Raw genomic sequence first — 25,977 nt, 5'->3', positions numbered from 1 at the left:
ATGTCGAGTCAAGTAAATGCCGTTATTTCAGCACATCGTTTCTCTCCTGGTTGTATTCTCGAATTCTTAGCATTCTCGAAGAATCTTCTGTTGGAAAGGCAGCACATGTGCTAAGCTGCATTAGACACATAGGTACTGAGCTGACCCATTAAGTTGGATTGATTTTCAAGGCTATCTCGTCTCGTTCATGCATCTTTAGGGACGTAATAATTTTTTCATTTTTTTTCAGTTACGTCCCCTCTTCACGGCGGAATAGACCCTTTTCATAAATATGCCACCTGAAGGTGAGATATTTGTCAGTTTTGATTTCGCAAAGGGTTCTGGGATAGAAGCCTTTGCGAAAGATTGGGCAGGCGGTGTGTGTGCGCGCTTCGTACGTGCATCCTAGCGCCAGTGAAAGTAGTCCCAAACGAGCGCCCATGTTTTCAACGCGAAATGTAAAAATTCCTCCGTTATTTTCTTCGTGGAGCTATTTGTGACTCAACGCAGCTCACACCTGTAAGATATTCGCATTTCTTTTAATTTACTCACTGTGACTTCACGTTTCGTGCGCGCGAGGAAGTCCCGCCTTCTTACGTGTACCTCAAACGCTGAGCGGTGTCTGCGTCGACATGGAACAAAGATCCCTAGATGAAACTTGTTTCATTTAGGGACTGTGTACATGAAACGCTGCTGGTGTTATCGGCTCCGGCGCCATATGCATGGCGACAAGTAGTAGTTCGAGTAATGGGCACTTGGGGCACCCTTTTACGAAAAGGGTCCATTAACAAAATGTATCCCAAATAACTTCAAACTTAACATGCATGTACCAATTACTTGATCATTAAACAAACCCTGTGTGGTTTTTTATACTAGTGCGTGTTACTGACTTAGACCGAATATGGTACGGTGCCAGCTTGAGAACATTTACGCTGCCATAATAGCATTCCGCCAGTAGCTAGGCCGTATGTTACCAAGACTCTCGTTTTCTTGTTTGAGGTCGTCGTCTTCGTCATGGTCCTTGTTGTTGTTGACCTGGAAGTAAATAAGCGAAGTCTATTAACTAAGTACCGAAGCATTAACGCCCCTCCTGCTGCTGTTTGAGTCTTAATGCCGCATGCACACTTTCAGAGCAGTGAGCTTTCTTGAGGCAGTTAATGGGAATGTAAAATTGATTTGCACAATTGCAACTGGTGAGTAATGAAGGCAGGAGGCTTAAACGCCGAAAAGGGGGGAAAGACTTGCTAAAAAAACAGAGCGTCTTTGGCTTAGACAGCATTGCACGCCGCCTCGTTCGGTAGACTTCACAGTGCGCTTGATAATGTTTCGGGAAAACTGCGAGGATCACTGCACTTTATATTCTAAAGCCTTTGAGGCACAGTGGTGCAAGAGCACCTTTCCTGATAGTCGAAATGCTAAAGTGAAGCTAACTTCGCGAAATGGGGAGATGAATGTGTCTGTCTTGAGATCTTGAGTGGGCTTCAATGCAGTGTGCAGCGTGACCACCTTTAATGCGCATGCGCATCCCTTTCTCTTTCTCTACTCTCCTTTGCTCCCCCTCTCTCGTCTCGCACACCAGGCAGTGTCTGCTTTCCTACGCTCGCTCCCCCTCTCTCTCCCCTAGGCTTCCCTCTCTGTGGCGTCGTCATAGCGCATGCGCGTCCCCTTCCCCTCTCTCACCTGCCAACGCCGACGCAGGCAGCGTCTGCTTGTTAGTTGTGTGTTAAAAAAAGTGGTTAATGATTTTGAGTATTTGTTACTTTACAATGTGAGAGCATAAGACGGTCCAGTGGGCCTAACACTTGACGGGGTCCTGTTGACAAAAATTATGGTGTGAGCCAAAAAGCATTCGGCTCACATGGAGTAGACGAACTGTCGATTAGCCAACAGCGTTTGTTGCTTTTGTGACGTTAAACGCCTAGAAAAAAAAACGACTCCTTGCGCTGCACAACCTTCACTTACAGAGGTTCATAAGTGACAGTTTGAAAGGGGAAAGGAAAGAAATAAGCGCAGTTCTGTTACTGCCTCTCTCTCAATGGAGGTCACTTCCACAGTTCTGCGCAGGGAATAGGGGTGAGGAGGGATTAAAAAAGATAGGGAGGAATTAAAGCTATAGAGATAGAGAGAAAATCAGGAGGAGATAGAGGCGGAGGAACAGCCACATACGGAAGTAAGAAGAAAATAGAAAAGATGGACATGGTCGCAGAAGTCCGAGGACGGAGCACGACTCAGCGAGAGCTCTTTTCGGCGTCAGGAGACGGCGTAGGGCGAGCCAGTCGGCTAGAGCTGCGCTGTCGTCGGAGATCGCAGGCGCACAACCGGTAGGCACGAAATTCGGCGAGTGAGTGTCATAGAGGTTCACTGAACACACTGTATCTATAGGCACTGGATCTTGACCTCCAAAGTAGTGCCAGTGGGAGGTTTCTCCTGTGCGTTGTTGAATAAAGATTTGCAGCGTGCGCCTTAACTTAAAGTGGACTGTGGGTCTCTATGTGCAGCCGGAGTCTTCTGCCTCTCATGGTTCATTGCAGCGATTGGCATCTTTCAGTAGGAAACGCCGGTTCATCACTGTGTGCTTTGCGCATCCCCGGGTTTCTCTCCTGTGCAATGCCGTGATGAGCGCCAGCGTTAACATTTGCCACCAGTGTATGCGTTAGCACCCGCTGTTTCGCATCTTCACAGGGTTTCCTTTAGCGGGAGATGGCGTAATTTTTGTTTGCTATTTTTTTCTTCTTCTGGGGGACTTACTTTCAGCATACGTCACTAGTCTACGCAATCAAAAACCTCCTTGATTGCACCCCAAGACTTAACCGTAGAGCGATAAAGCTTTGAATTTACTAAAGGGGTGTATAACCTTTCAGTCATATTGCACATGTATACAATATCATTCGAAGCGAATGTGATTAGGTGTTAATTACATTTTGTGGCTGCTACGCGGGCATAGCGAATGAAACTCACAGGTAATTTTATTCACCCACTGAAGCGTTTCGCGAAGTCATGCAAGCGCGACATGTGTAATCCCGACGACAGCGGCATAGCGAAAATTTGCAAGATTGGGATTAGTGACCTAATATCATAAGTGAGAAGGTTCTTACTAAAGACTGCTTAAATTACAACTTTTTGGGGTGTAGCACGAGAGTTGAGACAACTTGCGCACTCAGTCTTGTTCCCCGACTCCGATTTATGTCCGCGGTGGTTCGCTAAGTCACCGAAGTCACGCAAGAAATGCTTCCTATTCAAACGAGGACACTTTCTGTAAAGACATCGTTGAATTTTGTGGTGGCGCAGGAACTAAAGGTTGCTGCCGGACAGTGTACAGTGCTGACGCAGCAAATTTCACACAGCACGAATATAACTGCCTTGTAAAAATTTGATGCCAAACATGCATTAAGTGGTCCCTTGACAGCTCAAAATACCGATGAAAGCCAGAAAAAAACTTGCCATGCCGATAGCACCCAATGCCGACCAATACAATAAACAACTCCTTACTTGTGTTGAAAAATGTCTTATCTCTGTGGCGTTGTATGGGCAACTTCTCTGTTCAGCCACTTTCATAAAGCAGAATGAATGCTCAATTTCTTTTTAATTCTGCTTAAAAATTCAGAAAACGTACGCAAGCTTCCCAGCTTTTTTTTTTTTTGCGACAAGAACGCGTCTACCATCGGTCATTTTTTAACTATCATATACTATATCCGGAGTGAATTAAGTTAGTCTGTCGAAGGGTATCTCTTATCATATAAGCTAAAACCCGGCGTTCTTTACATGTGAAAGTTTTTAAGCCACGGCCATAAAGTGCCCTGCGACACAGCAGAACATCAGTACATCGACGTTTTCTAGATACTCGAATGGACAAAGCTTTGTACGAATGGGCGATGCATCTAAGCGAACTGCTCGAAAATAGTTTCCTCCTTTATGCGCAAAGACGGTGAGGGACAGTCACAAAAGAGAACGACTGACTCGCGTATATCATGGAGCGAGCCACTCATGTTGCTAGGGTGACTATCCATCACTGTTCTGCACCGAAAGGTGCGTCTAGCCTAGCTAGACGCCGATCCATCATCGCAGTAATGCACATCCCTATAGACATTCGTCGTCTCAGGTTTAACCATCTTATTTTGTCAGCAAGGGACAAATAAAATACAAATCTTGGAAGTGCATAGTCATAATAATAATTAGTCTTTATGTGAGATATTCGGTGTTCTTGACGTTTATTAACGTCTTGAAAAAATATTTCGGTTGTTTTACTTACGTATCCAGCCTCTTTTTATATTTTTTTCGCAAGGGTCATTTAACCTCGGTTATAACAAGCAGCGCGTCACGATGCAATAAAATTTCTTCAACGATTCTTTGAAAACACTGCCAATATGAGACATTTTTAAGTGATTTTCAGCCTCAAACAAACAAGAAGAGAGGTGAAAAAGGCACGCGAATACAGAGCTGGTGTTCCTAGTGCACTGAAACCACTCAACACGTTTGACTACCTCGAACTCGCCGAAATGACAGTTTTGCATGCGATATTGATTACACAGAAAAGGGGGAGAGGGCAAGGTTATGGGATGTAATCGGGCCAATCGCATTCATATGCCTTTCTTCCCTTCTGCCTCTTGTGAAAAGTAGTGTAAGACATACCACGATTTGAAGCTTCATCTATTTAAGCGGCTTCGGCGCTTTCTATAGACCTCGTGATCGTATGCCGGCTTCGGCGAATAATGTTTATTGCATGGATTATGTTGTACATTTATTCCTATTTCATTATTTATTCACCCACCAATTGGGGACATTTGTATACTTCGACCCGAAAACTTTCAAAGAACCTATACTGGCGTAGTATTATTATAAATATGCACAACACAATAAAAAATGCTGAAAGTAGTCTAATGTTGAATTCCAATGGCGGAGTCGGTGCAGCCGACCGACTCCGCGAGCGAGCGCTCGACTCTGGCGTAGAGCAAATCCTCCGAATCTGCCATCGGAACACAACCCGCCCTGCTGGAGCAAGGCGGAAGCTGCCGCGTTACCCAGGATACCTTGCGCGTAGCAGAAGCATTGCCGCACGCTTTGCCGAGGTAGCCGAGCCGTCCATGCCGTCCGCCATTATCAACACAACTCCCGCCGCGCCAGCCGCGCCCCCAAGCAGGCAAACGTGTTAAAGGAAGTGCGTCACGCTGAGTTCCGGTCCACTCCACCGATTTCGGCGGAGCAGTTTTTCCTGCTCCACGGAGGGACTCCCGCTCTGAATCCCCTCCGGCTTTCTCATTGGAACATTTGACTCTCGCTCTCACTCTGTCATTGGAACACACTTGCTCTGAAAGGAGCAGAAAAACTTGCTCCGACTCCGCCATTGGAATTTAACATAAGAACCGCTTGCTACGTGAAACAATTTTCGTGCAGCTAAATGCTACCACTCTGTACGCTATAGCATCGACGTTACATTCGACAAAGTGGAGCGAAATTGCAAAGCAGGGTTGCTATTTTGTGAATACTGCCAAATTACGTCATATAGTTAAATCTCGTAACGATAGGACTTCGATCAATACAGAGAGACGGAATAGGAGCTCTCTTGGCCAATCAGAGTTGACCAATAACGGAATCTGGCGACGTGGCGGAATTCAACAATAACCAGAATAGTTCCCTCTCTCAGAAGCGTGAAATTGCTGCGATAGACAGGTGATGGCCTCACTCAAAACACCTAACTGAAGTACAACACGAAGAAACGAGCGCAATAACGAACACAACACATATGAGTGTCGTGCAGATTACTGTTGTGTCCAACTATCGCCGCATGCCTCACTGTATTACGAACTTGGGCGTTTTTCATTATGTATAAGTTTGGAAAAACATTGCTGGGGTCCTAGGTTGCTGTTCCAATGCTGCTTCGTAAGTTACTATGACTGACGGCGCTTCGTCAGATGTGTGTTTAGAACAAATGCTCGAGGATTTTGAGTACGACGTACTCTACTATGGGAGAGCAACAAGCTATCCCAGTTTCTAGACGCAGAACAAACCAGAAGAGACTCTCATTATATGATCACTCCGCTGTGTTTAGAAAAAAAAGTGTTAAACAATGAAGAGTATTTGGTACTTTGCTATGGGAAAGCGGAAAGCCGTTTTAGTTGAGGAAGAAAAAGACTGAAACTGTGTTTAGAAAATATGGTTAATGATTTAGAGAAACATGCACCCTACTGTGGGACGTTGCTATAGGCTCTCCGTGATGTGATTAAGAGAGTGATGCTATTTAATTATTGCTTCCTGCTTCATATTGTGATAACTACTTTACAAACTATAAGTGTGCCTGTACTTAAATGTTTGACACTTTATTAGTTTAATTCCTGTTGTAATGCCATGTTTGCGTGTGCGAAAACTTCTTATTGTAGCGTCCAGTTTCTTGTAGTGATGCTTTGAAAACCAACCTGAAACTAGACCCTGTCGAATTATCAAATCAAACTTTATTTCATCTCGGAAAAGAGAATTAAGGGGGTGGCTGGAAGAGGCTGTCTTACTGCAGCTCGACTAAGGCCGGCCCTCTGTGCTAAAGTTCGATCGTGTGCAGCTCATAGTGGGCGTGCTAACATAAGTAAAGGCACTTAGCACATGTGTACAAGGTGCCCACATAACTTGAGCCAAGAATTTGAAAATGAAAGACACTTCAGTGGCGAACTGAACCAAATGCGTATACTAGTTGCACTAGCCCGTAGGTACTCAGGCTATTTTTTATTTCTCCCCATACTGATTATATAACAATTTTTAATTACCTATATTTAATTATGGGCTGGAAAACCAAAATATGAACATTGAGATGTAGAGCACTGTCAGAGACCAGCGACAAAATTGTTTCCTGTACGATGCATCTACTGAGCTGTTATTTTTTCCGCGTTGTAAAGAAAGCCTATAAACGCACTATAGCAGTGCGCTCGCGGTCTGTCACATGGCTTCTTTTCATGTTTCGTGGGCTTTCTTCACAGCGTGGGAAAAATAACAGCGAGACGTATCGCACAGGGAAAAATTTATTCGGTGGTTTTTAGAAGTGCTCTACATCTCAGTGTTCATATTTTTGGTTTCCAGCCCATAATTAAAATCTAGGTAATAAAGCAGTATTATTTAGTTAGTATGGGGAGAAAAAAATAGCCTGAGTATATACAGGCTAGTGCGAGTAGTATGCGTTTGGTTTAATTTGCCTTCTAAGTGTCTTTCACTTTCAAATTCTTGGCTCAAGTTATGAGGAACGCCCTGTATATGGAAATCATAGTTGAGCCTTTCTTTTTTGTCCATAAATGTAACACTAAGCAACGGAACGCAATCAAATAGTTATTGACAAAATAAACTTGCAAATAAAATGTGACAATCAACAATCACAAGCCTAAAGACACAGATAAAGAAGCAAAGAAAGAAACCTATTGAACACATCAGATTTAGACTCATTGTAAATAGGGCAGACGCATCTGTGCGTTTACATTTAGGCGTACTCATGCTATGCTGTTATAACACATCGGGATATAGCGAAATGAAATGAGAGAAAAAGGACCGAGGAGACCTGCTATTCGGTTTTATTCTACGTGCAGTTAAGGTGTTTGAAGGTCAGCTTTACGATAAAATACAGATTGATGCCCTTAGTTCGTACGACAAAAACATGCTAACCAAATATTCAAATGTATAGTACTGTACATATAACATTTTCAGGAATTTAAAAAAAATTGAAACATTTATTAAATAATGGGTAACACACCCCGTCATGATATATTCACCCACGTTTTAACGACAGGTTCGCTACACACGTTGGCGCTCAATCGGCATATAACCAGTTTCATATCTCGTACTGAAAAGTAAACTCCGAGCTGTGAAGTAATCCTGTCCGGGCGCACTGTCTGTAAGCGTTCAAACATTGATTTACCAAAATAGCTCGGCAGCTTGTCGCGCCTCTATAAGGAAACGCGGTGAGTGCTTTTCGTGTCGAGATGTGAGCAGACACATCGATTTGGAAGCGGTAAAAGAAGCCAGGCAGTTGCGAAAGCGATTATCGATCTGTCTCGTCACGACACCCTGGCTCTTCGACAAACGGTTCTCTAAGCCTTTGCTTCCTTCATTTCGACACACATTGTTGCTCTTTCTTGAATGCATATGCGTTGTATCGTATTTCGAGACTGCGTATAGTTCTTTCGTAGATTTGGACAGTAAGTATGACACTTGTACAATGCAAAAGCGCCATCCCATGAACATTTTTTTAGTGGCGCCACAATCGCACCTTTGACGGTTTTTATTCGATGCAATCGCATGTACTGTCTATATTGCACGAATATAATAGTATGACCAGTGGCACAATAAGTGCAGTTGGATGTTAGCACTGAGTGCCTTCTTCTCTGTGGCTTATGTCGTTCCTGTTGCGCAGTCGTACTGCAGTTCTTAAAACAGCCTATCAGAGTCAGAGCCTGTCCTTTTTCAGCTGTTAGTCTAACTTTCGATGCATTGAATCGAAATGATCGTGCCGAGACAAGATCGGTCCAAAAACACTACAACAACGACATGTATCACAGCCGCCAGAGGCGTTCTCCTCCACTCGGTGTCATTGATTCCACAGGCTGCATATAGAACGAATATAGAACCTTGCATATAAAACCTTGCAAACTTTCAATCCAGTACTGTGTACGGAAGGATAGTAATTAGTCATTGAACTTGTCGCTAACTTCAGATTCCTTCCATTCGCTCTTCAGTCACCACCCATCTCGTATTCCCGGACTCGCACAATGTGGGACTGCGAGGACAGTTTGCTTGGGCAGTCCTCACACTACCCTCCCACCTCTCTTAAGACTAATTGAGTTTCTACTTCCCCGACTCATCGCAGAATCCCGCCTATCATCTTTCCTTTTCCTCACCCACTTTCACCTCATCGGTGACCGGACCTAGCGGCAGAAACTCACTGAGTATACGAACACGACGCCGAATGTCTGTTAATGAAGTGAACCCCACCTCACCCGTCTCGTAGAGCGTGCGTAAGTGAATAGGATGGCCGGTCGACCTCATTTATTTAGCTAGGTCTGATTACAACACTCTCCTTTCGTGGTTCTCATTTACACGAGCGCCACCCTTTTGTCGCGACACGAAGACCAGGACGAACCGAGAAGCTTGCGCGCCACTCCTCCACTTCCTCCTTCCAGAACCAACTTTACACGTAGCGTCGATCGCAGAAATTAGAATAGGGAAACCAACCAGTACGAGCACGGTATCGGGATTGGGCCATCTGAAAACACGGATGAAATAATGAGTTTCTTCACTACGAATTCTAAAACGAATTAATCAATGGAAGGTAAGCAGTGCTGCTGGACGTATACACTAAATCGGCGACGCACAGTCAACGCACGGTGTTCTCTTCCATATTGTGAGGGCTTACTCAGGGAAAAAATTCTAATTAAAGGCCGTAGGTGGCTGAGTCACTGAGTCACCGTGCGAAGCGTCGTAATGAAATACTTCTCGTGGTCGCTCATGTCTCTGGGCACAATGGCGAAACAAATGAACGAACGGCAAGAACGGCCACGAGATGTCACATACAGCTGCACGGGTTTGCTGGGCGCAGGATGGCCAGGTAATTCGAGCGGAGGCTGAAGTATAAATCAGAGCACTTGAAAGATATTGAGTCAACAGAAAGGTGTACGTGTCAATTTAGCGAGAAACTATCAGCGCTGCAGTCCAGATAAAGATTATAAGCAGTATATCGCTACTGAGGTGATAAAAAAAAAGCATCAATCATTGAGATTGGGGTAAGCACTGAAGAAAAAATGGCATAGATAAAAAGAGAGTGAACACGGGAGAAGGTGCCTACTCAGCACCGAAGCCGGTGACCCAGGTTTTTCTGCCTCGCGTGTTGAGTTTACTGGCCGTGAAGGGCGATCACCATAGCGTCGTCAATCATAGCCGACAAGAAGGATTGAATTCAGAATCAAGAATGACAGATGAATTTCAGCACTTTATTCACACGACTGCCTCTAACTTTTCTTTAGTTTGCAACTTTTTTTTATTCATCGGTGTTTTGTTCCCACTCTTCGTTCCTCAAAAAGCCGTACCATTTCCCTTCCCAGTGCGTATGAGAATGTTTGAAAAGCTCTACTGCTTTTTCCATTCATCCAGTGTAACTATTACCGGCATCGCATGCCCGGCGCTGCACCAGAAAGTTCACAACTGTGTTACTTTTTGCGAAATTTACATCAACTTGGTGTTAAAATGAAAGTTGCCGAGGAGACACGGAAAGGATAAAGTACTATGCTTTTAACCACAGAATGCGAATAAAATACCATTGGAAATTATATACCATCTATTGACGATTTCGCAAATTTGTGCTCCAACGACAATTTTGATTGTTCCTGCAATTGCCTCATACCGCATTTTCAGCGGACAGACGCTGACATCAGCGTCTAGACGCTGATGTCAGACTGCTAATTTTCTGCATATTGAGCACGTAAAGCCACGTTTGAAACAACCACGCGTTGGCAGAGATACTATGACGATCACCTCCACTACGAACATAATGACCGGCACCACGACACGGACATTAAATGCCCGTGTATGCAGTATCGCTGCAGTATCACGCGTCTCAACGATTTAGCATTTCTGTTGCATGGCGCTCTTTTGCCATCAATTGGCCCTTGCGCCATTAAAAACCACTCATCATCATCATCATCATCATCATCATCACCATTTCTGTTGCTCTAAACATACCCTTTTTTTTTCGAATGCAGGTGCTACACACTGCAGATATGAGACTTCGAAAAGGGAAAACCAAACTCGGCTCAAATGACGCTCGCGAAGGAACAAATGGTAAGCGGAAGGGAGCGAAATGACACCAAGCATGCTAACTGTTTTGTAACTGCTAAGTACAAGAGCTAAAACAGCAATCCAAATGGCATATACGTGAGAACCATAATTACGCTTTTGGCACGTCATGGTTTCCTATGGCAAACTGCCCTCGATGAAGTTGGCACCCGTGCAACGGCTTCACTCAGTGTTCGTGGGGCTGCCAACTAGCATGCGCCGGGGATCAGGTGACCGAGAAGCTTAATGATATGCGGTAAGCGAGACGCGCACGTTCCGTTCATTAGAATCCACTCGAAAAACTGGCGCTACAGCCGGGTGCCTTTAAGCACCCCCGTGTGAACAACATACTGGTGGTATACGTGTTACAGATGGTCTTGTGTAGTAAAAGTGTACATCCGATAGCCGAGGCAATATGGATCTCAACCTCTACACGGTAAAAAAATTAGAACAGGGTTGCTATTCTGGACACTGTTTAATTCCGCGACATTGTCAAATTTTGTAATGGCGGCGTTTTAAGTCAATCAGAGAGGTCGTAGCAGGTCACTTGGCCAATTATCATCAATCAATGGCGGAATTTGACAACATGGCGGAATTCTACAATGTCCTGAGTAGCACCCCAGAACAGAACAAAACCCACCGCAGTTTAGCGCTGTTAGAAAGGAAGTTTTCAGAAAGTAGCTAGCCGTCACACGTATATACGAGATGAGGGCAAAGCCTCTTTTTTTGTTTTTGCCAGCGACGATCGTATTACACGAGAACGCTCATCTGATGGCACAACTACCGTGCATTTCCATTTGATAGAACGCGACTTATTTGACAACGTATACGAGAGGCTGCGGGAAATACTTGGCGAGTGTCACGGGGGTAAAGAGGGCCCACCTGGAACTAATGAATCGAAAACGGAAGTTGCTCATTTTTTATAAATTAGACACAACCCGTGCACACGATCATTTTTTTTTATCTCGAACAGATTTATCAGCATCTCTGATAGATACCACCAATACGCGTTCACAGGTTTATTTCGAGAAGACTGGAATTTATCTGTTCGAGAAATCGTAACGTTCAAAGCTCTGTTTACCTTGAACTGAAATTGTGCAATTACCTTCCAAAGAATAGTTATAGAAAAAGTTGTAATTAATTCAGTTGGCGCTAACTGAAACATAAAGCCAGTGCTTATCATCGCTAATGTTATAAGAGATTGTCTAACGAAGCAGAAACCACAAATGCTGCTATAAATTTAGTCGAATTTTAGTAAAATATAGCACTTCCTATGTTTCCAGAGGGTACAAGGAATTGATCAGTTTAGTGGAATAGCTCTAAACACATAACTCTTTTTCGTGCGGCTAAACTAACACATCCATCAACATAACTTCTCTAGAAATCTGAGCGAATCACATACTCTCATATTACAGAGAGCTAAGCAATCATATTTTACACTGCAGCATGAAGATGGGACCACGCGGCTCTAAGAAGTTCTTTCCAACCGACACTTCTTATCGTTGCATGGTGAGATGTTGAACTGTATATGTCGCGTGAGTGAAATAAGTTGATAATAATAGTAACAGTTAGTGTCGTCTTACGTACAAATGCCACGCAATGGTTATGACCTATGAGCCACACCATAATCGAGGGCTCCAAAAATTCAGGCGAGTTGGCGTTCTATTGCTGTGCACTGTCATGGGACAGTATGCAAGCCTCTACTGCATCAGACTACATCAACGTTCAACCACCTCAGCCAGGATCGAACCCACGACATTCGGGACAGCAGCTGAGCACCGTAGTCAGTATGCCACAGTGGCGGACGGGAAAGAAGGAGTTATACCGCGGTATCTGCTATTCGCTCGAGGAACGTGCACATTCCTCGGTTTAAACGAGCCATGTAAACTGAATCTTAACTCGAGAGTGTTAAAGAGCTAATTCTTAGCAATTCCGGCGTTGGCGTCGCCGTCGTTGGTTGTGCACAAAAATTTATCTTGTGCGTGACTGAGAACTCGAGCAAGATGTGAATAAAATAAATAATAGAAATTTCGGGTTCGACAGAGCATCAAACTTAGGCTGTCTGCCCTACAAGGAGGTGTGCATCGACTAAAAAAAAAGACATGTTACCCAATAGAGAAAGTCTGCTCAACGCCTGCAATATTGGGTGGTACAAGCGCAGAATAGAACAAGGCGTCAAAACGTGTGAATTGGGACACAAGTTCATTCATCTCCTATTGGTTCACTCATTACAGGCACTCAGACATGTTTGATCATAGTCAGCTGCAAAAGCATAAAAAAGTGAGCAGCTACGTACGTTCACCTGTGGGCCCTTCGCTGATTCGCAAAAAGCAAGATATATAACGTACTGGGTGCGTAAGAGTACTTGCAGTAGGCATTCTAGGATAGCTCGAAACGGTCACGACCACAGTCGTTCGTTTCTTTATGGCATGGTTGGGGCACGCTCTGAGAGCAGACGCTCTATAGGATAGCAATCGAGAAGGGGACGCGCACGGCGCCCGAATGCGCTATCGCGTTATGCTCTTGACAGCGAAGCTCAGGCGTCTTTTGAGTTTTAGATGCGGAGCATCTAATACTCGAGGCTTGTAGTGCGGCGCCGTCCGCAAACTTCCTCCTCCTTCTTCCACCATCTGTGCATCCCTTCCTCCTCTACACACCGCGCGCGCTTCACTCCTCCACCATCTGTGCACCCTTCCTCCTCTACACACCGCGTGCGCTTCTCCTCTTCACGAACATTCGCTAGCTGTATAATGTAGCGCGCATGCGCCGTCACGCTTCGAGAACATCGGCAGCTGACGCGCGCGCATGCGCCGTCGCGCTTCGAGAACATCGGCAGCTGACGCGCGCGCATGCGCCGTTGCGCTTCTCCCCCTTCTCGAACATTCGACAGCTGACAGTGCATGCGCCGTCGCGCTGTATATATACTCAAGGTCGGCGCTCACTCGCTCAGTTGCCGCTCGTCGGTTGGTTTGTACGGCGCGTCGACGTTTAAGGTCGCGGTGAAATGAATTCCAACGAATCCACAAACACAATGATCGACGTCCCTTCGACCAGCGCCGCCCTTTCGCATACGTGTGTACGTGTTCACTCATTTAACACCCCCTACTACAACCACGTTAACCAATTTAGCCATCGACCCAAGTAAGTCGCAATTTAACACCCCATTTCAAAACCACGTTAACCAATTTAGCCATCGACCCAAGTAAGTCGCACTTTAACACCCCGTTAACCAATTATATGCTCCGCATCCTCCTCAGTGTTCCCCCGAGGGAAGCTGCGGGCAATTTTTTTGACACAGTTGTTTTCAAACTTGAAATGTCGGTTCGAATCTGTTCCGAGCAGGCGAAGAACATTACGTAACGCACGCATGAAGCGAAACGCATTGCTCAACCTAGCCATGCTTTGTCCAGTGTGGCCGTGAGAAAAACAATCGCGAGCTTAGTGCTGCGAAACTGTCGTGCCAGAAGGGTGATAGTACACTCGGCTACAAAGTACGAACAAAAATCCGGCTCGCGCTGGTGATCCCGGTGCCGATCATCCTCAGAGATCAAATAGAAAGTGAATGACATCGTATAAACTTCTGCTACTTTCTTCCTTAGTCTCCCTGTTTTTTTGTAATATATGTTATCGTTCTTGTGGCTTGCCTTTCCGTTTTGGTAAACTGGACTCGAATCACAACATGGCGTAAGAACCACTACTCTAAACCCCTGAGATTTACCGCAACGTCGAGATAAACGAGCAACTGCTATTCAGAAATAACATGGCAGAAAAAAAAGTAGCTACTCCTTTGCTGTTTGGTTCTTTGATGTTCTATCACCGACACAAACGCATACGAAAGGTGAAATGTTTCTTTCAAGCAAAAAATTGTTTGTCACTTGATCAATGATTCTCGTGGGGTGAAGACAGCTTAGGCTGAAAAGGATCGTTGGGTGAACAACGGTCCTGTCTTGTCGTGGAACTCCAAGGAAAGGAGACATTCGAAACGCTGCCGCAGTGCCACGTAAGCCTCAGCCATATATCACGCAGCGTACGGATTTCGAGCTTACAACAATTTCTTCAACAGAATAGGGACTCTAAAGGTAATTCATAATGATTAGATACTCCTCCTTGTGGTGCACGGATTATTCGCAAGCAAGTGGCTGCTGTACTTTCACGTCTTGTTCGAAAGACAGCTTTAAATTATGTATGGTGAGACATACTACAGGGAAATAGTCACTCAGAAGGAGCGATTGTCGGCTAGGTCTGCCAGGCCAAACCCCACCTGTGGCAACATTACCACGTCTACCACCGAAACCAATGGTTCGTTCACTTCCAGGCATACAGCAATTGTGTGATCGATGACGCATTTGATACCATGGCTAGAGCATGATCCTCCGCGAACTCACTTTGCTTGAAGCAGAAGCTGTCACTCTGGCTTGTTCACTGACCTCTATACTAATGTTTCTTTCGCTGTATTGCTTCTATGGGAAGTCATGCCGGCTTTCTCTCACTCTCATTGTGAACGAAAGGCAGGACAGAGTGCAGTGTGCTTGGTAGCCGTTATTTGCAATAAAAGCCGCGCATTGGGCACCAATGTTGTGATCGCATCTTCATTCGAGATCGCGTTGCAGCCGATTTCCTCCTGTTGGTAGCTTCTTTTCAATGTAGGCGTTGGAGTCGAATAAAAATTTCGAACGTGAAGCGTGCTGCATGATTAGGCGTTCCCAGCATGAACGATTAGATTAGGTGTATGCCTGGAATGCACTGCACGTGAACATCCTAATGAGAAAGCACGCATCCATATGGGTCGCGTACGTATACTTGCTCTTTTATCGGCGTTCTTCACTTCGTTCTGTGTTTCACGAAGTGCAATTTAACGCGAGCAAGTGCCGTGTAGCAATTTTCACTGATTTACTAAATGGAATTTCGGTGTCATGGCAGTCCTTGCGCTACAAAGCTGCCGCTCTAGGCTAGCAACATTTCGACTAAGGTTGCACGGCGGGCTTCTTGGTTATTCATGTTGTTCGAGGTATAGCGCATCCAGGACGGGACAGAGAAGAAGACACAGCACCGTGTATGTGTTCTGTGTCTTCTTCTCTGTTCCGTCCTGGATGCGCTATACCTCGAAGAACATGAATAGCAACATTCCTTTACAAATAAGTGGAGCTCGATGGTATACACAAATGCTCACGTGTATAACTTGGATCCTGCACTCAAGCTTCGTCTATCGGAAGAAATATATCGAGCTGAGGAGAGGCGCATCTGTGCACGTGGCCTTCACGAACGCATACTCCTTCCTTATGAGAATGGCGAGCAATAACTGCAGATGCGAAGAAACAGTCACCCATCTTCTCTGCGAGTGTATCCGTTTCAAGCCGCCAAGACAAGAACTTACCGATCACACTTCGTCGAAACAAAGGATTCTGGGTTATTGGCCCAATTCATCCGCAGCCCAGAAGACTTTGAAAGCTTTAATACGCTTTTTTAGGGGGACAACCATGGCCTTAGAAAAAAGCGTGTCATATTATATTTCGTTTTCTTTTTCCTCTTTCGCTATTATTCGCCTTCTCTCTCTTTCTCTCTCTGTAACATCCCCTTGTTATCATTGTTTACTCCCCTTACCCCTTTCGCCAGCACAGGGTAGCCAGCCGGTCTAACAACTGGCTAGCCTCTTTGTCCTTCCGCCTATTTTTTCCTCCTCCTCCTCCTCTATCTCATAAATATTATGTCAAGACATCCAAACTCTCAGCAGCTTACGACTTCCCGTGATTTATGAATCACGGCACCTTCAGTTAACTTTTATTTAAAAATAACCCGAAGGTTTTCAAAAGGTGGTAACCATTTTGGTTATCTGACATAAAAACAAACATGGATACATAGAGGAGCACAAAGAGAGAGAGAGAGCCTAGGAGTAGAAAGAATGGCAGGTTAACCTTGGCTGAGCGTGGTAGTGTATTCTGCACTGGTTAAGAGGGAGGGTGAAGGAAAGTTTTAGAGGAGGTGAGACAAGTCACTGCTTCCGCCGACGTAACAATTTCGCGTCCGACATCACGAAACGGTGGATCAGTCATAAGGCTGTCGCAGAACGTGACATTGCAGAGGCAGCAAACATCAAAAATCACAGAGCGTCGACTGCATTTTCTTTACTCATATATACGAATACCTCTTTTACCTGGTCTTTCCTAGGAGGAAGATGCAGCGTTATACCACCTGCATCTAACTGTAGTATTTCACCTACAAGGACACAAAAGGAATAGAAAGCAAGCAGGATGACGACTGCGACCATGGGGAGCACAACTGCCTATATTCTGCGAGTACATAGAGGAGATAGATCCCCAAGTAGTTCCTGCAACCCAAAAAAGATATCGTAACAGAAAGCGAAGCACCTAGTATGTTGCGAGCTGACTGCCTCGGATTACGGGCAAGCTGCCAAAAAAGGAACAAAAAAGTGGTTTCCCGCGCCGTTGCATTCGCCGCTCATAGGATGACGAAAAGTGGGGCGTAATAAATGCGCTGCCGGCGTTCAGCGTCATCATATATTCAGTTCGCAGGTCATTCTGCCTTCCCAGTCGTTATGTTTGCGTTTCACGCCGGCGTCGTCAAGAATGTTTTGGTTTCTTTATATCGTTTTGCTGAGAAACAAGTCGTATAGGTTGCCCGCAAAAGTCCAAAGTACGGGGTTTGCTGCAATGGCGTACATCGCGCAAGCCAGTCTTGTTTTTCGAAATACACGAGGAAGACGGACCGAGCGTGGACGTGTAATGCGTATGCAATGCTCCATCTCCCAGCTGTCAGGCACTCGTATTGTGGGAAAGCGCTGAGTGGGCAACGGGCACGTAATGTAGCTTTTGGGAAAAATAAAACGCAGGCATAAGAGCGAATGTGGCGTAAATGACAAGACGGGATGGAATTTCGCGAAAAACAAGAGTTTACCGGGAAACCGAGATGCATTAAAAAAATTGACTCCGTATCTGCATGATACACTGTAAATGTCGTCGAACGAGACGATAGTCTTGCGTATGGAGAGAGTGAACAAAACCTTTACTTGATGCACTGCGCAAGAAAATCGGTGAATGGTATTCTGGAGGCGCTGCGTTAGAGTCCCTCGAGCGTGCAGCGGAGGCGAACGAGCGCATCAAGTCACGTCACACCTGAGACATGATCGCTAAATGGCAGTTATCTTGGAAAACGGAGCGCGCGGCATGCGCGCCCGTCTCGGAGGCGATAAGGTGTTGAACGCAAGACGACGTATATAGGTGCCACCACCGTGCCGTCTTAGCAAATTGCTGAAAACACGTGCCTTTTCGTGCAAGCGTCGCATGATCAGCGCAGCGTGATAAACGCTACAGACCTCAAAATTACTTATGTATGCATTTTCTAGTAAAAGACACTTATACATAATATTGACGTGTTGTTACTGTGCCTCAGATATGCGCAATAATTGCTTTTCAATTGACAATCGTACAAGTATGAACGCTGAACCTTGAGCAATATTGGTGGGCGCTGCGGTTGGGGTCAGGCTTTCGGAGTGTCGTCTGATGCCTTTTAGAGTACTGTTTTTCACTGTCAGATGACGCAAAGACGTTTGTCGTAATATCCTGCTAGTCTCGTTGTAAGCGTGGTAGAGTACCCTGTACTCTAAATCGTTACCCATTTTTTGTGAGTATTATTGATAGCAGCGGTCGGGTTTATAGCGGCACTGACACGTGCAAGCCAGGGTCGGCGTTGACCTCAGCAGTTAGTGGGTACAATGCTGGTGCGCACGGCACATGCGTATTTTGCACAATATACCGTTAAGGGCGAAAAACAGACAATCGTACAGACAGACCAAGCTTTTTGCGTTGAAGGTCCCCAATAAAGACTATCGTCTTTAAAAGAAGCAAACTAGAATATATAAATATAGTACGCCCTCTCCATAAAGTAAATGGGGATGGAGGAGCTTGCTTGGAACTGATCGGGAGAGCCTGTGAATCCTCACGACGAGGCCCTTCTTGTAGGACGGCTTATTAACCAGTGGGCGTTTGAAGTGTGCGTCGAAGGTGGCGTCATCGGGGCACGTTCCGCTGGAGGCACTGAACGAAAAGAGACTCTCATTGGAGCACAGCGATGATGTTGGTGCGGGACTGGTCGTTGCGGATGGAGGTAATATTGTTAAGGTTGTCCAACCACAAACCACAAACAAACCACTCACAGTCCCCGCCGCGGCGGTGTAGTGGCTAAGGTACTCGGCTGCTGACCCGCAGGTCGTGGGATCGAATCCCGGCTGCGGTGGCTGCATTTTCGATGGAGACGGAAATGTTGTAGGCCTGTGTGCTCAGATTTGGGTGCACATTAAAGAACCCCAGGTGGTCGAAATTTCCGGAGCCCTCCACTACGGCGTCTCTCATAATGATATGGTTGTTAAACCCCACATATCGAACAATCAACACCTCACAGCCGCGTACGAAAGAGCGATCAGGGAAGTCGCGCTTGAAGTGCGTGTCAGCGCCACTGACATCAGGTACACCAACCACTTTCTGCGCTTTACCGCTTCTTCCCACGGCCCCTACGCCTCGAGGTTCTATTGTTGCCGCTGGCGTGCCACCTTTGTTTTTTTCGCTAGCTCTAACTTCCAGATCCACTTATCAACGAGCCCGCTTCGCCTCGGCTGTGCGAGCCATCACCGCGGCCACCGTCTCCAGAATACTGGTGCTGGCTTGCGACTGGTGTTGGCGCTGTCCTCATCTTCTCACGAGCTCTCACCGCGATGCCTTGGTTGCGGGCCCACATTACAGCCGCATTGAGTTCTTTCCAAGCCGCTGCCTTCGCTTCGAAAGTGTTCTTAACGAGTATCTGCGTGTAGATGTGTACTCACTAAATGCTCAGCGATGAGAAAGGCGATGAGAAAGGAAGCGCGCCGAAAGCACTCGCGCTCATCAAAACCTCGAGTGCTTGTGTCGTGTTGATCGTTTTTTCTCCGTTTCATTTTAGTGCTGTTTCACTCAATACAATATACCAGCTGGTCCTTCAAAACACCTTCGAGAACTAGCGTTCACGCCAAGAGACATGCGCCGAGCATAAAAAGCTTGGCGAGCAAGCTAGAAAAAAATATTGGCAGCATATCCACGGAGTGAATGATGGATAGTGGGGCGAAGCATCCGTCCGTCCATTCGTTCTTGCTTCCGTCCATCCATGCCTGCGTCTGTGTGGCCGCCCGTGCATCCATTCGCCCGTCTGTGCATGCGTCTGTTCGTTCGTCCGCATGTTCTTTTGTGCGTCCGCCCTGCTTTCGTCCATGCATCCTCTTCTGTGTCTTTCCATGCGTTCATCCGTTCGTGCAGCCATCCGCGCGTCCATCCATGCATCTGTCTGTGTGTCCGTTCGTCCATCTATTCAACACTCCAAGTCCCACCATCTCGCATTTTTTCATCATATATTCCTCATATAGAAGCACCGCCATCCAGCGGACATTCCTAGGACTGAACGAGAGGAGGCACATGCACACTTGCTTACGGCTCTCGCTTCGTGTCTACTTCCCACCTTTAACCACCTCGGGTTCATGGTATATACAAGTTCACTGTATTCATGGCACTGCGGCCCAACGCTCGCTAAACCTTTCTAAAACCAAGGAGGTTACGCCCAGCGAGTATAACGTAGCAACCCTTTCTTTTATTCTGTGCGTTGTTGAACAATAAAAAATTCGCAGCGTGCCCATTAACTAAAAGCCGATTTCTCCTGTCTCTCATTCCCCCTTAACAGCCATTGACATGTACATTGAGCACTATCTTTTGTTGTTCAACAACGCACAGAAGAAACCCCTCACCGGCACCACCTTAGAGGTCAAGATGTTATACTTGTTACACACTACTACATTACTAGGGACGCACGGGTGCCGCTATCAAGAGCTTCGCCTCTAAAGACAAAATCCTCTCCGAGGAGCTTTTCTTCCTCGGGGAGCACGAGTTTCTGCGGTATTGGTCATGCTCTTTTGTCAAGGTGGAACACGAAAGTATACAACTCATTTTTCGACCGACTTGGTGCTAAGCAGCGCCCGTTGAGTTGTTTTATATGATTTCATTTGTTACATATCGTGTTTCATTGCATCTATTGTATTGTTATACCATTGTATGATGATATCGCATTGAGTTCTTGTGTACATATATGCCAACATTGTCATGTACAATAGAGCAAATGTCTTCACTGTAACGTAGTGGTGTTAGTCGTGAAACAGATGTGCCGAAGTGTATGTGCCCTGTTACTGGAATGGTATGAAGCCTTTGTGTTCTGTACAAGCTGTAATTAAATTTTTTCTAAACACAAAAACAAAATCGGAGGCCTCGTTCTCGTTTGATTTTGAACGCGGTTTCTTGTCGCCCTCGAGAACGGTGAATTAAAGATGAGTTCCGGCTAATTTATAACTGGTCAGCTCAAAGCCGCTCCTTCACGCTAATTGGCGGATCATTTCTCTGTGTGTGTTGGTTCGCTTATTTATCATCTGTTTACGGCGACCATCATTCAAACGCTATCTATAGAGTTTGTGCCACCTTTGGCATCGTCAGGAACTTCTACGGGATGTCAGGATATTGATGTGCATGATCAGTGTGCCCCTGGATACGTTAGAAAAACTGTCGATACGCGCAGTGCGTTTGGATCTCAGGATCGATGAAACCAAGAGTACGCGTATTAATGTTCTTGTACACTAGTACTGTTCAGTGGTTCCGCTGCTGTTATCAGCGTAAGAGTGCACATTAAGGAAGGGTGGCGCAAGACTTAACACAACAACTCAACCCCCGCTCCTTTTTTTTTACTAGTCAACAGCAAATGAAAAGAAGAAAGCCTTGGCAGTTGATGCAAAAACGAAAAAAAAGCAAAAAAATTGGGCGTTAGTGTACTCCTCACGATGGCCTGCCTTTGGTAGGCGGCTTTTCTGGCGTAAAGGTTGGAAAGAAACAGTTCTTAGAATAAGGGGTCTTCAGCCCCCGTTATTGTCAAAAGCTTGCATGTTTGTAACCCCGAACTTGACGGTACACTGGCGGCACAGGAACAGCTGAGTTAAGACATGAGGCTGTTAAATAGAGTAGTTGCAAGTCGGCAGAGCGGTACAGAAGCCCATTTGCAATCGAGAACGCAGGTTTAAGGCACTGTATAAAAATATACAACTGCAAGAGAAAACAATCACAGTGTATCCACAGAGTAAATGATGAGTGGGGCGAAGCTTCGAAGGGTGTTATCTGTAAACCGTGAATCGCCCGTCTGTCTGTCTGTCCGCCTGTCAATCCGTCCGCGCCTGCTGAGTGAGTCACAAAACTAGGTGGTCACGTACCAAGAGAGACATGCATGTACACTCCCATGGCTTAATGAGCTTCACTAATATGTGATTGTTAGGCACTGTAAGTTCTGTGTTCGACTGCTTGAAGAACTAGGAGTGGCTGGTGCCTTAGATGTGCGGCAACATCTTATCATGTCAAATAAAAGCTATAAGCTCAAGTTCATGCATTAATTGTAGCACTAGGACCCTACATGCCGTGTGAATGTGCTAGGTATCCTCATGGCATCGGCCTTTGCATATTTCTGAAGAAAAGGGCAGCTGAAGTGGGCGGCTGAGTGTTATAGACGGGTGTGATCCCGTCTGTACAATATACAAATTGAATAACATCATGATAATACAACATTAAGCGTCTTAATGTTGCGGCAACATTAAGGAACTAGTATGTTGCATGCATATCCATGCCGTGTTGCGCGGTATTGCGATTGCCCTAGGAGCGTGCTCTTAGGGCAATGGCAATATAATTTCGTTTTTAGGTTTTCCATCATTTCCTTTCTTGTTATGGCTGAAGTGTATTTTTAATAGCTGCTTTGTTTGAACAACCAATTTTTTAAATGTATATTTTATTAGACTCCTTACTAGCCAGTGGTTATGGATCTAACAAGTGTTGTTGTGTATTTTCATATACTAATAAAACTTGAACCAAGAAAGAAAGAATAAAGAAAGAACAATGTCCCTTTTTGTGAAGCTAAAGTCAATCAAAGGTTAATTGCGTGAATAACCGCCAATAGTGTCACTATTCCCCTCCCCCCCCTAAAATAAAAAAGCTTTCCCGCTCTTAAACCGCAGTTCTGCAAGATTCTTCTTTACCACAGGGCAAAAACGGTATTCTTACTCAGATGTCTATTGCTTAATATCATTAATGCTGATTTAGGTCTGCGTACTGGTGTGCCGTGATGTGTACTCTTAGAAGGAGGTTCCATAAATCTAGAAATCAAAACATTCATCTGCTCTGATCACTGTAGTGTTTTCATCACCGACACAACCTCTGAACGTGCTTTAACACAGGCCCCAAACAATGCGAAAAACTGTTGCAGACTTGTCCCAGAACGGCGTACAACAAGATGACCCGGATTGCACGACTGCGCGGTCCCTCAAACTTTCAGGAGCGAGTTCTCGTTGCTACGGGCTCACTGTGCGCGCAGGGATGTAATGATTGCGCATCGATTAATGATGGTGTCGAGTTTCTTCATACATCACCCGAAAGTGTGTGTCTTCTAGACTGATTAAGTATCACCACTGACCACAGAGGGCAGCGCAAATTACCCTAGAGTCCCATTTGCGGAAGCACGGACCGGCACTCGTGGCGATCCTTGTATGCACGCCTCTTTTGGCCAAGACGCCTACGCCATCCATCATCTCCGCTTTGGTCACTCTTCTGTAGGCACGTCCTCCTTCACAGGCTAATACACGTCCACACTCCAAGGAGAGCATCATCATTCGTAGTCGAGAGACTCATTGACGACCACGCCAGCGGAGTCTGAGAGAGTCCTTGGGCAGTGTAATTTGGATAGACCCAGGCTCATGGCTTTGGAATCAAAACTATCCTTTCAGTTTGCTCTTGCGCTTTCTGTCTAAATTCTCATATTAACTACTTGCAAACTTTTCAAAGCGAACAAGACAGAGCAAAGAAGCGCTTGTTCATGTCCGCTTTTTTTGTGCTCCGTCTCGTTCGCGCTGAGAAGTTTCAAAGAAAGCATCAGTTCCGACTCGATCACATCTCTATTTTACTCATATGAACTGCTTTGCGTTGGTTTCACGAAATCCCATGCCTCACTTAGGCAAAGTGCAGGGGCCCCGTTTCGTACACATAAGCCAGGGTGCGCCTGCCTGTGAATGGCACAGTTAACGAGGGACTGTTTCAAGGACTGTTTCACAATGCCTGCATCGGGAGCTGCACACAAATCTACGTAAGACAGACCCGTAGCCGAAAAACGTCAGCGCCGAGGGCTTGACGTGCCATGCCCGAAACAGCCAACAGTTTAGAAAGCAATGAAACTGAATATATAACATGTCCAAACAACCAAAGAAGGGAAAAGCATAGAAAACACTATGAAGTATCAAGTGATCACAAGAAAGGGAGCAAAATAGAGCAGATGTGTGGAATGTGCAAAGCTCGTTTCTGGCACCTCGTGCATGAAATGATGCTAAATACGAGAGAAAAATGTCTTGGTCGGTGTAGGACACGCACATAGGTCTCTACATTAGGTCTCTACATTAGCCAATTCTCTAAAGACTGGAATCTAAACACCTGTCTTGCTTAGAAATGTGAGCAGGTCCTTTAAGCTGCGTCGGGCGTAATCCACAGGTTGCCAAGCACACAAAAGTTTCTCTTCCGAAATGGGTCGGCGATCTAGCTCATCTGTGAGGCGCTTAAGAGATTGTCTTTCAACTGGGTATAAAGGGCATACACACATTATGTGATTATTAGTCTCTGGCGTGTTACGCAAGTTGCAGTTAAGATTTTGCTCTTGTCCAATCTTGCATAGTATCTTCGCGTGTATGCAACACCCAGCTGCAGTCTATATAGCAGCGTTTGCTGGTTTCTCCTTAGTCGGAACGGAAGGCGAAAAGCATGACAAGAGTCAAGCCTCTACATAGGTTTGGGGCGATAATCCGGATCATTCCATAGTCGTTGCATAGAAGTCTTCATACCTTTAGACAGCAAGGCGTTGAAGTCATATCGGGAGAAGTGAATTACTATCACATCGCCGCTAGTGTGCGCCATTCTCGCTTCTGCATCAGCTTGTTCATTCTCAGCTATGCAACAGTGACTGGGAACCATTACAACGCAACAGTATGTCCGGATTGAAATGCACCACTCAACATATTCATTATGTCACACACCGGAGGACTGTATGCAGTGTTTTGTTTCATGTAGGTTTTAATTAGCTTAAGTGCCGGCTTGTAGTCGCAAAATAATGGCCATTTCGCCGGGCTCTGCTGTAAAATGTAGCTCGCAGCTTGTAGGACGCCGGTCAGCTCAGCGGCAGTAGATGATGTCCGGTGTGCTGTTTTGAGGCGTCAAGTGATTCCCATTTGAGGCACAGTGAAAGCTACTGCTCAGGAGTTCTGCGTGACCGAGCCATCGGCAAAAAGTGCACTGTATATCCGCACTTATAGGTAATATACGACAAAGCGAAATGCGTAGGACCAGCAGTTGGTATTTTTGACCCTGGGATCTAAAATCGCATGATCGGCTTGGGCAGCGTCCAGAGTGGTATGTCGAAGATCCCATGTGGTTCATAATTTGAAGGCAGCAGCTCTCAATGCGATATAACAGCTTCTGAGTATGCGGCATTGGGTGGTGTGTTAAAAGTGTCTCCCAATGGATGGTCTCGACGCCTTGTCAGTAGCCTCAGATGTACTCGTAGTGGTTCGGGTTGAAGATAAACACGAGCTGGACAAGCACGTGCTTCTGCTATAGTGCCCCATGTAGAAGTACATCGATGTACTCCTAGGCAAATTCTTAGGGCACGCCCCAGAGCTCCCTAGAGTGTACGTACAGCCGATGTACAAGCACGGAAATGAACAGGAGCACTGTAGCGAAGGTATCCAACAAAAAGTGCCTGGTATAACTGCAGTAGAGATGATTTCCATGGTCCCCATGAGTTTCCAGACATATGGCGAATGGCCTGAACAACGCTGTCTAGTTTTTTGCGTAGCGATGAAGTGTGCTTCGACCAAGACAAATCACGATCAATGATAACCCTGAGGAACTTGTGATGAGTTACCGAAGGTAATATATGTTCCCATCGATCACTATAGGGCAGCAAGCCATGGGCTTTCTCGTGAATGGCAGGGTTGCACTTTTCGTCGGTGACAGTTGCAGTCCGCAGGTACTGAGTTATGCAGACGTTGTCGATACCACACGTTGTAGTTTCTTTTGTACATACAAATATGTTAGACTCGTGGTC

General features: G+C 45.7%; 1 protein-coding gene across 1 annotated transcript in view; it reads left to right on the top strand.

The window, feature by feature from the left end:
• The window catches only part of LOC119162218 (endothelin-converting enzyme 1), a 161,905-nt gene that overhangs the window by 45,921 nt on the left and 90,007 nt on the right, over positions 1 to 25,977 (top strand). Inside the window, exon 3 of the mRNA XM_075889133.1 lies at positions 10,704 to 10,782. Within this exon, the coding sequence (XP_075745248.1) occupies positions 10,722 to 10,782 (61 nt within the window). The 5' untranslated portion in view covers positions 10,704 to 10,721. The remainder of the gene's footprint in view (positions 1 to 10,703; positions 10,783 to 25,977) is intronic.

Source organism: Rhipicephalus microplus, chromosome 3 (assembly GCF_043290135.1).
Source record: "Rhipicephalus microplus isolate Deutch F79 chromosome 3, USDA_Rmic, whole genome shotgun sequence".
NCBI lineage: Eukaryota > Metazoa > Arthropoda > Arachnida > Ixodida > Ixodidae > Rhipicephalus > Rhipicephalus microplus.
Note: the sequence above shows the minus strand (reverse complement) of the source record. Positions and strands in the feature narration are given on the sequence as shown.